Source organism: Fusarium graminearum, chromosome 2 (assembly GCF_000240135.3).
Source record: "Fusarium graminearum PH-1 chromosome 2, whole genome shotgun sequence".
Classification (NCBI taxonomy): Eukaryota; Fungi; Ascomycota; class Sordariomycetes; order Hypocreales; family Nectriaceae; genus Fusarium; species Fusarium graminearum.
The window spans coordinates 4980914-4993165 of NC_026475.1; the positions used below are offsets into that span (position 1 = coordinate 4980914).

The following is a 12252-nucleotide window of genomic DNA, read 5'->3' on the forward strand; positions in this document are numbered from 1 at the left end:
TGTTTTAAGACGAGGGGTGTGCTGCAAGGCAAGTTTGATTTGGTGCAAGCCCTTTGGTTTGGTATGATGTGATGTGAGTTGAGTAGGAGTAGGCGTAGGCAGCATCAGTCGTACAGTATCAGTGAAGAAGAAACAGTGAAAAGGCAGCAGATGAATACCAAGTCGGGATATTTCCGTTGTAGCGTGAGAAGATGGTGGAGGGACTGGGCTTGGACTGGACTGGACTAGACCTGGGAAGAAAGTCAAGCCAAGTCAAGTTCAAGTAAGTCGATCGTTCTGCCGAGGATACCCCACGTCGCGACTGGTGCCGGATCTGCCGCTGACTCGTGGTTTTCTGAGCGAAAGCGGCGAGTAATTACGAGAAAGCTCAAGCGTCTTTCCAGGGGATGAGGAGGGAAGGTGATATCAAAGGGGTGTGTGTTGAGGAGGAAGGAGAGCAGAGCAGAGGGGGATATGTTGAGTTGAGTCGAGTCGAGTTGAGCTGAACTGAACTGAGTCGACAACTCTCGAATGTATGAATGAATTCTCAAGTGGTGATGCGATGCGATAAAATGGGAAAGGTCAAGTGGAGGTGAAGGAAAATGGGAGGACCACCGATTGATTGTCTGCTGACTGGGGTTTTTTCCTTCTTTTCTGTCTTTGGTAAGATGCAGGAGAAAGGAAAAAGAGAGAGAAAAAATCGGAATTCGTATGCACCCGCGTACGATGAAGGAGCCCAAGCAAAAAGGAAGTATGAACGGGAAGCCCCTGTCCCCTGTCAACCTGGGATAAGATAGGTAGGATGGGATGGGATGGGATAGGATAATGGATTTACTTGCTGCGTGCTGCGTGCTGCGTGCTGCTGCAACCTGCAACCTGCTGGCTGGGTCAGGTCTGGGCTTGGCCTAGGCTGCTGGGCTGGGATGGGATGTGGTCTTTGCTTTGCTCATCAATCTCCCCTTGCTAGGTTCATAATTATTACACACACACACACACACGTAGAGAGACTGATACACTCACACACACTGCACTGCACAAAACAGACATCCATCCCAAAACAGACCACTTACAACATAAATTGTGGCGGAGGAGGGTGCAAGCAATTAGGATGAGAGGGTTGCTGGCACTGCCAAAAATAAACAGAAAAATAATCACAATAAACGGTGTGATTGAATCGTCAGGTGTCTCGATTGTGCTGATGTGTGTGTATGTAGGCATTGAATTCTGGTGCAGTCAATCAATCAACCAATCCATAGGATAACCGCTCCTCTGCCCATCCCATCCCATCCTCCTCCGATCTTCATGGGTCATCACAGTCGAGCATTGTCCTGTAACGCGAGCTGCCTGAGGGCCATCACGTCCACCAAAGCGTAAAGCCCAGTCCAGCCCAGCCCAGCCCAGCATGGTGGTGAAATCGACCAGGGGAAGTGAGCATAGTAGAGCAGGGGTAGTAACCGCGTGCCCGGCGTTTTTTTGGCACAAGTCCCACCCAGAAAACCACCCCGTACTGGATCAAGGGCTTCAAGGAATGCCCACCCTACCCAGGGAGGGAAGTGTCTCCTCCACTGGTACAGTGCGCAAGGAGGATCCCTGACTTCTGGCAGCAGATCTGCGCCCTTTTCCAGTGCTAGAACCAATCAAGCCTTGGGGTGGCTGGTTCCTCCACTAGCAGAGACGTCCAGGATGCTTGTGTTGAATGCAGCTCGGGGCTTGGCTAATAATTTCCAAAGAGGGGTTAGACGAGTTAGTTGCCGATTTTCCAGCTTGTCGACAGGGTGCCAATGAAAGAGGTCATCGATCAGAAGAGAATGGGGTCTCCGGGCACGCGGATTGCCACTGCCGACCCAAGAGCAGAGATTGCGAAATCCTCTTGTGACCTGGACTGACTCGGACCAGGAATACCTTATTAACTTTTATCAGTAATCAAGGAAAAGAGAGATAGAGATAGAGAGTGAGCACGGATGCAGTTGCAGTTACAGATGTTGAGAGAGAGGCCTCTAAGAACGTGGCGGCAAGGTCGTAACGCAATCAATGGGTGTGAATGAGCCCGGCGTCGTGGTTCCCAGGGCACTAGTTGCAAGCCAAGCTCAAGGATGGATCACTTTATTCTCCGCGACACGGTTGTGTAACGACACTTTTTTTGCTGTGCTGTGCTGTGCTGTGCTATGCTGCGCTGCGCTGCGTCTGCGCAACACCCGCGATGCTATGATGACGGGCAAGCTTGTCGCCATGGGCCAGTGTGTAGGATAGTACCTACCTAACTATGTGGAATCCCACGAGTCCCTGACGTGCAGGTCATATTCTTTAGCAAAGCTTTGGTCTTTGGGTGCCGGCGCCGTTGATCGGGCTAAAGATTCCGTATCCGCCTCGATCTTGTTGGCTTCAGGGGATGGCAGCTCTCTAGACTCTAGCTCAGCCCTAGAAGCTGGTTAACCACCTACTGAGGTCTTGCTTGAGGTTGGCTGGCGCTATGGATGAGATGATCCAGCGCTCCGGAGAAGTGTGAAACGGCGTCGGAAGCAGCACCAAAGTCCACGCCGCGTCGTCAGCGAACTCACTCGCCATCCGCTGTGCTGTGTGTTGTGCTGGTATGCCATACCCCGAGTGTGGCTGATACTGTAACATTAAAAGTCACAGCAGCAACGCCGTCTCAAAGAGAAAACATTGCACATGTTGTAACGTGAATAGACCTTGTGATTGAGTCTAGGGTGATGCATTGAAATATCCAGTTCAATTGTTCCGTATACAGTTGGAAGGACGAAAGAGGACAGTATGGCAACACACAAGGCTGGTAAACGTCAATTGAGTCAGCTGTTCCCCCCCCCCATAACCTTTGGAATACACATACGGACGCGACGAAACTTAACATGCGCCGCCAGTCGTCAACAACTTTGCCATGTACCTTGATAGGTCTGCAAATGTCAGCAACATACCAAGATTCGCTAATCACAATTGAATGAGAAATGATATACTGATATGGAGACAATTGCGTAAGTAGATCTCTAATACCCATCTATAGTTAATTAGTTCATCCAGCCCTTTATTTACCTTGTACCGGGCATTTAATTACCTGCTACCAGGTTAGTAGTGAGCGAGTAGCCTAAGAATCTCCCATCCTGCCTGAAGCTAATCTAGGTGGCCGTTGGCACTTGCTCTACCCTACAAAACAGAAGTGGAGAAGGTACCAATTTCAAGCTTCTCCAACTTGACCAACTGCCAATTAACCGATCACGGTCCATTCATTACCTGAGTCAACAAGGTCATCTCCTCTCCTCAGTCATCGCAGAACACATCGCTAGCCAGGAACGTCGACTATCATCTCAATCAAAATAGCCGATTTCCGTCGTACAAAGACAGATATCAAGACTTGAGCCGTTTCTTGGCTTCTCCAGCATTTGGTGATCGAGCCACACTATTCCAAGATCCTGGCAACCATGATACCTTTCTAGTCAAATGATCTGTCCCAGAAACTTCAGGGTCTAGTTAAACAAGATCCTAAGCGACCCGAACATCTGGGATGAACTAAAAGGGGGACTAAGATGCCCCAAAGAGGCACAGTAGTCCTAGCTTGTTGGTGTCTCTCTACGGTAATTAGTGGATTGCTTTTTGTTTTGTTTTGCTAGCCAGGCACCTCAGCTAACTTGTTCGCCAGTTCACTGTTGGAAAGTTAGATACGACTCCTTGTCAAGCGACACCGCATTTGAAAACGCTGCAGTATCAGGACTGTCACTTCTCCCGCTGCACACCGCGATGCATCAATACGGTGTCTGACAACAACTATGCAGATGCTTTCGTCTTTGAGCCAATAGACGTCCAGCATCACACAACCAAGCGACTTGGTCAGTCAAGCAGGGGACCTTGGAAGATCCTTCGACAAAGAAAAGCATTAATTCTCCATGTTAATGTTGCCCGGCCGGTCCAAGCTCCTCGTCAACCACAAAGCCAGCCTGCCACTGTCTATGGACCGCATCATGACACACTAGACGTTGCACAAGCCGAATGGAAACATTCAAGAATGCTCCACGTGTTGACTTGGCTTTGTGTTCCTCTGAGCTTGCGAGACAACCTCGACTACTCACGTGGAGTACCCACTGATGCGCAACCCATGCCGATTCCAGCCCTTGTGGTGAGGTGGCTGGGCCCCTGTGCGACTTTTACGAATGCAAGGTTCTTTGCGACATCAGACAAAGCTGTCCCACCGCCGTTGGTTAGCATATGTCTCAATGGCCAGATTTGCAACGTCGAGGCTCCCAGAACTCCCAGCACTGTGTCGAGGGTACCCACACCTTCAAGACATACGTCAAGCTCAGCAATTTTGCTCGTGCGCCCGAGTGTGCGGGCGGAACAGCTTCTCGTTTCCTTCTTGGCGTATATGCATAAAGGCCTGGGCTCATTATTCAATCTGACCATTGAACGAGTTCAATTGATCACTACTATCTATTCCTACAAGCATATCATTTGCCTCTATATTAAAGATTCGAGGTACGGACTATTTGGTTCTCAGATAACCAGAATCTATCAAGCGCAGGGTCGTTGCTCCCCAATTTTATCGACAGTGCAGGATAAGAAGCGTGGTGTCCGAGATTACCTTGTGGGGGAATATCACACCAGTGTGCGTGCGGTTGGTCACTTGGGCGTCAGTTCACGCGTCCGCATATCAAGGGCAGCCCCAGTGCGTCTAGCTCATCTGTCACGCAGCAATTGAGTTGTTACTTCAGCCCTGACTCGGGTTTACCACTGCAGCATCGCTGTTCACACACGCTGTTCTGACCATGTTAGATTGATCTCAATGTTAGTGCTTCCCAAGTTGCGGGGAATCAAACTTGGAACATTTGTGCTGGTCTACAAATGACTGCCGGCATGAACCAACACGAAACTGACTTCTTGAACGGGTACAGTTATTATCAACAGGCGTAGTTTTGCGCGGGGTTCCGTTCACCTCTGCCTCCCCCTCCTGGGTGTTTTGATGAATGCAACCCCCTCCTGGGTTCTCGTCTTGACCGCCTTCGATGCATTCATCCGAACATCCAATTGTTACGCAGGGCGAGCCTGCAGACAGACAAACGATAAAAGCAAGCATGCTTGGTTTCTTTTGCGACATTACTTTGAACATGGGTCCATAGAAAATGAGACAGTTTGCCAGCTCTGCTCTGCAAGGAAGCAATTGTTTAGATGTACAACACGGCAGGGTTGGGTACCGTATGTAGGCAGGCCGGAGAACGATATTCGAAGCTCTCAATTTCTGGGCTGCGGCCCACATCCACGATGAAAGAATTCTTGGATGGATCATCCACAATGTCAAGGCGGTGAGCAATCCAAGCAAACCCGAACGACTCATCAGTAAAATACATACAACAACACTGAGTAAAGGTTGAGTGGCTCAATTCACTCTGGTTTCTGTATGGGTACTTACCAGCCATTCACTCAACCAAGAAACCCTGAGCGGCGCACCGCAGCGATACCAATCCACTGGAAACTGCGTGAGGGCTTGTGGCTCTTGTGCTTAACTGCAAATGGGCTAACCTGTCCTGCAGTCTCCAATCACAGGGGTGTACATAGAAGATGACGGTTGACGGCTTGAGCGTCCCCACTAGACCCAGAGTCAATCTGGTGGATGATGAGTTTGTCAATCCAAAGGCAATCGACTCATTTCGTTGGCAGCACAGATCCAACAGTTGATGAAATTGTCAACGAGCAATATTTGAGCGAGTAAAAGCCGAAAAGGCAATGAGTAATATCCAGACGGGGCAGTGTGTGAATAACCTATATAAGCGAGATATTTCTGGCTGCTGAATGCTTCCGTATGTACAGTCAAAGGCCAAGAAGCCGTGAGGGAGGTCGACATTCGACCAAGACGCGTGTGGGGACCTGGCATGGTGTTTATTGCAAACCATTACACAGGGACACTCTCAGTCAGTTTCGGTATAATCAATTGTCACCTCCAAATGCTGATGGATCGAATCTTGTGGATGAGCCAATGCTGGATCAGTGACACATTTCAAGATGAGGGGTTGTCAGTTCTCCTGTGCCGCTCGCCAACAAGCCATATGATAGCCTTGCACCATCAGGATGATGCTCGATATCAGAGCCTCTCAAGCATGAAACTTTTTTGTTGGACGTTTCTTTAGTCGATCATTTTGTTTCTCGTTCCAGCACCGCACAGATACCAACATCTCGGAAACACAACAAGCCGGCCTTTATCCACCCTTGACTCAAAGGGTGGGAAAGCACGCAGCAGGACCTTTGGCTGCCAGTAGCTAGCGTTGTTTTGAGGGTCTTAGCTCCAAGTGACCCAGCAGATCTTGAACCACACAGGACTCATGAGTCGGTGGATGTCACTTGCATATCCAGGAACGTGTGAGGCTACGGCAAGCCATCGATTGTGACGGTGGACGGCAGTCGACTTAGTCCACGTTGACAGTGTCTCTGATCCCCCAGCAAACGTGGACTAGTCAGAAGCCGGCCCAACTACGATCTCAGGCCATCCCGCGGTACTGGGAATCTCCCGTACGCCGGTGTCTTGTCGACGACAAGCGCAGAACACATCAGCCACCGGCCAACTTTGCTTTGATTACCCAAAGCTTCAGTCAGCGTTTTCCGCCGATGGTGCGAACAATACTGTTACAGGTGACCAGTCATCTTGCTGATCTACGGGCCAATCTCACTTCTTCTGAATGATTGTACCAGGGCCCACCACACCGTGAGAGCACTCAGATCTTGGTGGGCTGAGCAGCGCTAGCGATCTGCAGAACGGTGGGCGCAAAGCCAGACGACTCAGCTCATTAGCGTATGTCGAATTGGGCGTGGTGCGCATTGGACTTGGGTTTCTTCTCCGTACATTGCCCTGCTAGCGCACACCTCACGATTCAGGGTGGTCAACCTCCACTGTCAAGGTCTATCCATTTCTGTTGCTTCGGAAATGATTATGAGCCCAGTTTATTATGGCGATGAACAGTCCCTTGAGTTCGGCAGCGGCCGGAATAGGCTACAAAGCTACCTTTCAGGTATTCGTGATCCTGCCCCGGGCTGCTATCGCGAGTTCGGTACCGAGCTTAAACTGACTCGATGTTGTCTATGTAATGCACCTGCCAAAGTTGAACAAGAACGTGTGGCTTCAGGTTATGAAACGCAGGCGGCTGTGTCGCAAGCAAATGGCATGGCGATCCTGTTATCCAGTTTGGTCTGGGCCGTGTTCAAGAGGACATCAAGTGCTTGAATCTTAGCCGCGTTCCTGGATTCTTGACAGGATGGTGCTGATAACGAATAAACTTGTGGCACAAAGCAGGCATTTGCTCCCAAGACTAAGATCTGGTGCTGGCGATTCCAGCCACACTGCACGTGTAGGTGGTTGTTTGCTGATACAGCAGCTAATATCTCACTCGAGGCTGACAAGTCGGCATGTCCCTAGATGGGTGCTGTGCTGTGCTGTTTCTCATGCTTCTTGCGAACAAGGTCGGAAGCTGGCAAGCGCAACGCCGCAACCCAGCTGCGATTTGTTGCATTATCCGATACTCTCTGTATTGGGGTAAGAATAGGAGGCGTGAAGTAAAATGAAAGACTGATCGCGAGACAATGCGATGCCGACGGCAGTGTTTGACCGGCATCTCAGTCCGCCACCGACGCAATCAACGGCTGATGCTGAACTCCACGATTTCAGGTCTGCAGCATTCTCTTCTACGAACATGGAATATCGCGATCGGAAGGACCCAATATTGCGAGGACAGGAGTGTCCACTAAAACCAAATACTGTACATGTTGTACTGTATAGTGCTCAAGGCGGCGGCGGTCCTTCAGTCCCAACAGCATGGGGCCCTCTGCAGGTTGTGGATACCCAGCCCATGCAACGCAGCAATAGAGAGACCAGGAGGCCAGTCTAGCGGCCCCGTGATGGTTCGCAACGGCAAGGCCACTGGAAGTCGCCTGGCTACTGCGGCTCGCATGTGTACTTGGCGGTTGGGTTCTCTTCCGCATTGATGCACACTGTTGAATCGTTGTCAAGCGCCCGAATTTGTTCGCATCAAAGACGATATGATACCTCCCTCAAAGCCAACAGAAAGTGACGTAGCGCCTGTTCTGTCCTGGCAAACAGACGGACCGCTATTGAGTCAGGAAAGTTTGCTGCATATGGGGGTGCGACAACTAAGATATGTATCAACATACATGACCGGGGAAGCGGATATTGGTACATTGTTGACGGTGACATCCAAGAGATTCCCATGACTGGGTGTCAAAGCAGGGCTATCTGATAATTATCACAAAGAGGGGTCTTCAATTGCCAGCGGAACGGAACCCTGAACAGAAAGGGGAAGTCGTATGCGTCCATTGCGTTGGAACACCTACAGCATAAATGACAGGCAAACACACCGACAGATTGATGGGATGTGTTTCTGTCTTGGTCTTGGTCTGGGGCTCGCCGCGGCAAGCGACCAAAGAGTATGTACATAATACAAACAGTCACATATCACAATCTTGGATATCAAACAAAACATGACGATGTGGTACGGTTTTACCGTACCATACCATGCACGTTTGCACATGAAGGACAGTTAAGCACGGCACGACGCGATTGTTGACACTGACTGCGCGGTGATCCGGGCTGGGCCTCTCGAGTCGTCAGGTCAGTCCCGTCGCGTCTGTCTGGAGAAAGCTTGGACTGGCAAGGCAAGGGCCAAGGAAGGGATAGACACAGGGGCTGGAAAAGCATACTGTAACATTGTTCAATCTATGGAGCACCAAGTCTCTGGGAAATGCCACGCCTAATCAGACAGTAGAAATCGAGCCGGAGCCACGCCGAACTCAAGCTCCTACCCTCATTCCTGGGGTGCATCGACGGCGGCTGAGACACTTGGACTCACTGGCACTGGATCTTGGCCGATCCGTACACTCGTCTTCAGCCTTTGGTCCCCTGTCATCTTACCATTGGTGCATTGGTGGCTGTCTTTTCCTGTTATCCCTGCATGTGGTGGAAACTGAACAGCCTCTCCTACGGGTCTCATTCTTTTTCGTTTTTTTTTTCTCCCACTCTCTTTGCTACGGAGACTGTGGTTGTCAATCAATCTCTGTTTCTATTGTACAAATGCCTGCTTACCATGGTCCTGAGACGCTGGGGCTCATTGACCTAGTCCATACTCCGAATATTTTCGGTGCTAAACGAGTCGAGTCTCCATCATGGCAAACATGGCACACATTTGAAATGCCTCAATCGCAACCCAGGAGGCTGATATTGCCAATGTTTATTTCGGTTGATGTGGTCCATCGGGTGGGTGGCTCCGAAACCTTGCGTCGTGTCTGAGAAACAATAGAAGAGATAAATTCATCTTAGGCTGTTCTGGAACGCTGGGCAGTCTAGCACTCGGCGAAACCGTCTTGGTCAGCACCACTCAGTCTTGAACCCGTCGGCCAATTTGCGCCGACTCATGCTATCTAATGTCGCCCCAACATACCATACCATATCGCGATATTGTTGCCGTCTTTGTGCGTCGAGGCAATGTCATTCAACTGCAGAATTCCATGTGCGTCACTGGCGAATTTCAATCGGGGCTAGCATGGCTCCGATGATTCTGCTAGCACCACCAGCTGCCACTTTGATACTATTCCACTTGAACAGCGTCCATTCCTTAGCCAGGGGCACGGCGGGTCTATTCTGGCCGATCTTGATCATTACGACTCCTTTGGCTACCCTGCACTTGAATTGTTGATGCTATCCTTTTCAAATCATTGTAGTGATCTGTTTGGGTACTCTGAGGGTTATGCTGTTGCTTGAAGCCTTCGGCGCCTGCCTCTGATTTGGCATGATTTTATCCAGCAAGAGCAATGTCAAAAACAGTGTTGAGGGCTTGATACTTCAATACATTGCTTTGTTTGCGCATCTTCATGTGCAGACTGCCTCGCAAGCACGCACGTGTTTCATGAACTCCTCCTACTGTTCTGCCAGTTCTGCATTACAATCATTATTATAGGAGATACATAGACTGTAGCTCGGTGATCGTCATCAATCAAGTGCAAATCTTTCTTAGTATAGCAACCATACCCGAGTCCACGCATGTCACACAACACAAGCATTGGTTGACACTGGGAAATTGCAACCCAACCATCATTAGCATCCCGGTATTCCAGGTGTCTTCTTGCTAGCTACTTCAAGCTCCCAGCAACATTTGCCCCGTACCTACATGCCGGGTCCAGTACCGCACAGCTGCTATCTCAATGGGGTCATGTAGGAATAACCGAGTGTAGTCGCCGCTGAGACGACACTCGGGACGTTCGGGATCCTGAATACATGGTGTCAGAAACGATCTGGGTGGGAGTGAGCCCTAGAGCATCCTACCCCAGGTGATATGATAAGAATGTTAACATTGCATTGGATACCACAGGTTGGAGTTGGGCTTCAACATGTCGAGCGGCGGGCGTTGCCCAAAAATAACTGACCCAAAGAACCCGGCAACCTGAACTAGCATAAGGGGTCATTTCATCCAAAGGCGACCAAGCGAGTACAGTGGCAGTACTAATGTAACGCAGTTCGGTAATTCTATGATAAGATAATATTGTATTGGCTGAGCTTACTTACATGCATACTCACGAGAGATACTCTTTGAGATAATGGGCTACTATGAACAGAACAAAGTAACCTCATCGATCCGAAAGTGACAATGGTATGAGTAGTAACAAGGTCAGCTCGACACCATCAACTCGCCAACAATGTAACCAGTTAAGCAAGAGTAGTTTCCATGTGAAGCAGTGCTAAAGGTCTCATCATGGAGAAACCGAAATATCTGTCACGATGTGCGTGGTACCAGAAAGTCGCAGGAAGACACCACATAGCTGTCAATGGGGAAGCCAAGGATAATGTGAATGTTAATTATGTGGCCTTCCCACGTTTACTTGGGACTCCAGCTAATAGTTTGTGTTGTTCTCTGATCCAAGTGCAATACGTATGTTCTTCCATGCCACCTGGTTTCCTGAATAGCTTCTTGCCATCAGCTCCGTATTGGAGTTTTGCTCTGGCATAACAATAGGCAACAGAACCAGGCTAAGCAATGACAAAATTACAGTGGCCATAACGGATAACGAGCTCACTACAGAACTAGTTTCGAGAGGCGACAGCAAGGTGTAGACAACGCGACTCGGTGATCACTGAACAAGGCAGCAGGTCCAGAACAACAGACATGTAACAAACAGAAGCAAGAGTTTGTCGACTATAATTGGAGGTACTTAACAACAGGGGACTGAAAAAGAAGAGTACAAACATCATTATGAATCCTTGACATGTCATAACATACTTAAATACAAACATCACACACCATGATACACAAAAGTTTGAGAGAGCTTTGCTATTTGCGAAAACTACAATAGTCTAGATAAACACTCAGCTCAAGATTGTCATCGGCCTCCAACGCACAAGGCCTCCAATTTGAAAGGATATTTTCCCCTAATCTCCGCCGTTGAGTGTTTTCATACCACTCAACACGACATCATCATCCCAGTCTAAAGCCATTATGAGGTAACATGTAAAAACGCAGAAATGCAAATAAGTACGACCAAAACGGTCGGCAGTCAAACCATGAATCCAGACTCGCAAATGACGAGTCAAATCTAATCGGGCCACCTGTCCTCTAACAAACAAACGCCTTGGGTGTCATGTACTTTTGAGAATCCAGGGATTCGAAATGCGAGGCTGTCTGATCCATAACGCCGTAGGGTCGCAAGACCTCATGATGGAAGACCACACTAAATTACCAACGACGGTTACCGATGGGCATGTTGTTGGCATTGTGGGCGTTGGCTGGAGGTCGAGTCAGCTCGATAGGTGTCTTGCTGATTTAGCGACGACGGAACCCACCTCTGCCACCGCCTCGGCCGCGGCCCCATCCACCGTAGCCGCGACCGCCGCCGCCACCATATCGGGTCATCTCAACGAGACGGGGGTCGATCTGCTGCTTGGCCTCCTGGAGGACATTGACAAGGTCACGAGCCTGCTTCTGGTCTGGAGAAGTTGTTAGCGTAAGCAAGAAAGCAACCATCGATCAGGGAATACTCACTATCAGTAGTGAAGAGGGTAATGGCGGTACCCATGGCACCAGCACGACCGGTACGACCGATTCGGTGAATGTAGTCCTCAGAGTTGTTGGGATAATCGTAGTTCAACACATGGGTGATGTTGCGCACATCTTTGCAAGAATGGTTAGCAGGCGAAGAAGGGGTTTGTATAGCAACGTTCCAGCGTGGAAGATGAAGGTAAACAGCGATGCATATTAGCATGCCAGTTGTACTTCACTC

General features: G+C 49.5%; 5 protein-coding genes across 5 annotated transcripts; 3 read left to right on the top strand and 2 right to left on the bottom strand.

Moving 5' to 3' along the window:
- Positions 1 to 2240: 2240 nt before the first annotated feature.
- On the bottom strand, positions 2241 to 3041 carry FGSG_04133 (uncharacterized protein; the record flags this gene model as incomplete). The annotated part of the gene is made up of 4 exons (XM_011323196.1): positions 2241 to 2386; positions 2421 to 2595; positions 2828 to 2891; positions 3028 to 3041. The coding sequence occupies 4 exons, from the start codon at positions 3039 to 3041 to the stop codon at positions 2241 to 2243; spliced, it is 399 nt and encodes a 132-aa protein (XP_011321498.1).
- A 477-nt stretch (positions 3042 to 3518) lies between these two features.
- Positions 3519 to 4896, top strand: FGSG_12298 (uncharacterized protein; the record flags this gene model as incomplete). The annotated part of the gene is made up of 3 exons (XM_011323197.1): positions 3519 to 3566; positions 3632 to 4651; positions 4759 to 4896. The coding sequence occupies 3 exons, from the start codon at positions 3519 to 3521 to the stop codon at positions 4894 to 4896; spliced, it is 1206 nt and encodes a 401-aa protein (XP_011321499.1).
- Positions 4897 to 6653: 1757 nt separating this feature from the next.
- Positions 6654 to 7195, top strand: FGSG_12299 (uncharacterized protein; the record flags this gene model as incomplete). The annotated part of the gene is made up of 3 exons (XM_011323198.1): positions 6654 to 6679; positions 6713 to 6766; positions 6850 to 7195. The coding sequence occupies 3 exons, from the start codon at positions 6654 to 6656 to the stop codon at positions 7193 to 7195; spliced, it is 426 nt and encodes a 141-aa protein (XP_011321500.1).
- Positions 7196 to 7377: 182 nt separating this feature from the next.
- On the top strand, positions 7378 to 7953 carry FGSG_12300 (uncharacterized protein; the record flags this gene model as incomplete). The annotated part of the gene is made up of 2 exons (XM_011323199.1): positions 7378 to 7504; positions 7748 to 7953. 2 exons carry the CDS (start codon positions 7378 to 7380, stop codon positions 7951 to 7953), a joined length of 333 nt encoding a protein of 110 aa, XP_011321501.1.
- Positions 7954 to 11401: 3448 nt separating this feature from the next.
- FGSG_12301 (uncharacterized protein) lies at positions 11402 to 12190 on the bottom strand. Its single transcript, XM_011323200.1, has 3 exons — positions 12015 to 12190; positions 11816 to 11959; positions 11402 to 11758 (listed from the first exon to the last, which is right to left on the bottom strand). Exons 1-3 carry the CDS (start codon positions 12046 to 12048, stop codon positions 11709 to 11711), a joined length of 228 nt encoding a protein of 75 aa, XP_011321502.1. The 5' UTR covers positions 12049 to 12190; the 3' UTR covers positions 11402 to 11708.
- Between the last annotated feature and the right edge of the window lie 62 nt (positions 12191 to 12252).

Coding starts and splice junctions, on each gene's coding strand:
- FGSG_12301 (XM_011323200.1), bottom strand. CDS start 12,048: ATGGGTACCGCCATTACCCTCTTCACTACTGATA. Junction 11,960..12,014: donor TACCCTCTTCACTACTGATA/GTGAGTATTCCC, acceptor CAACTTCTCCAG/ACCAGAAGCAGGCTCGTGAC. Junction 11,759..11,815: donor CGGCCGAGGCGGTGGCAGAG/GTGGGTTCCGTC, acceptor CTCGACCTCCAG/CCAACGCCCACAATGCCAAC.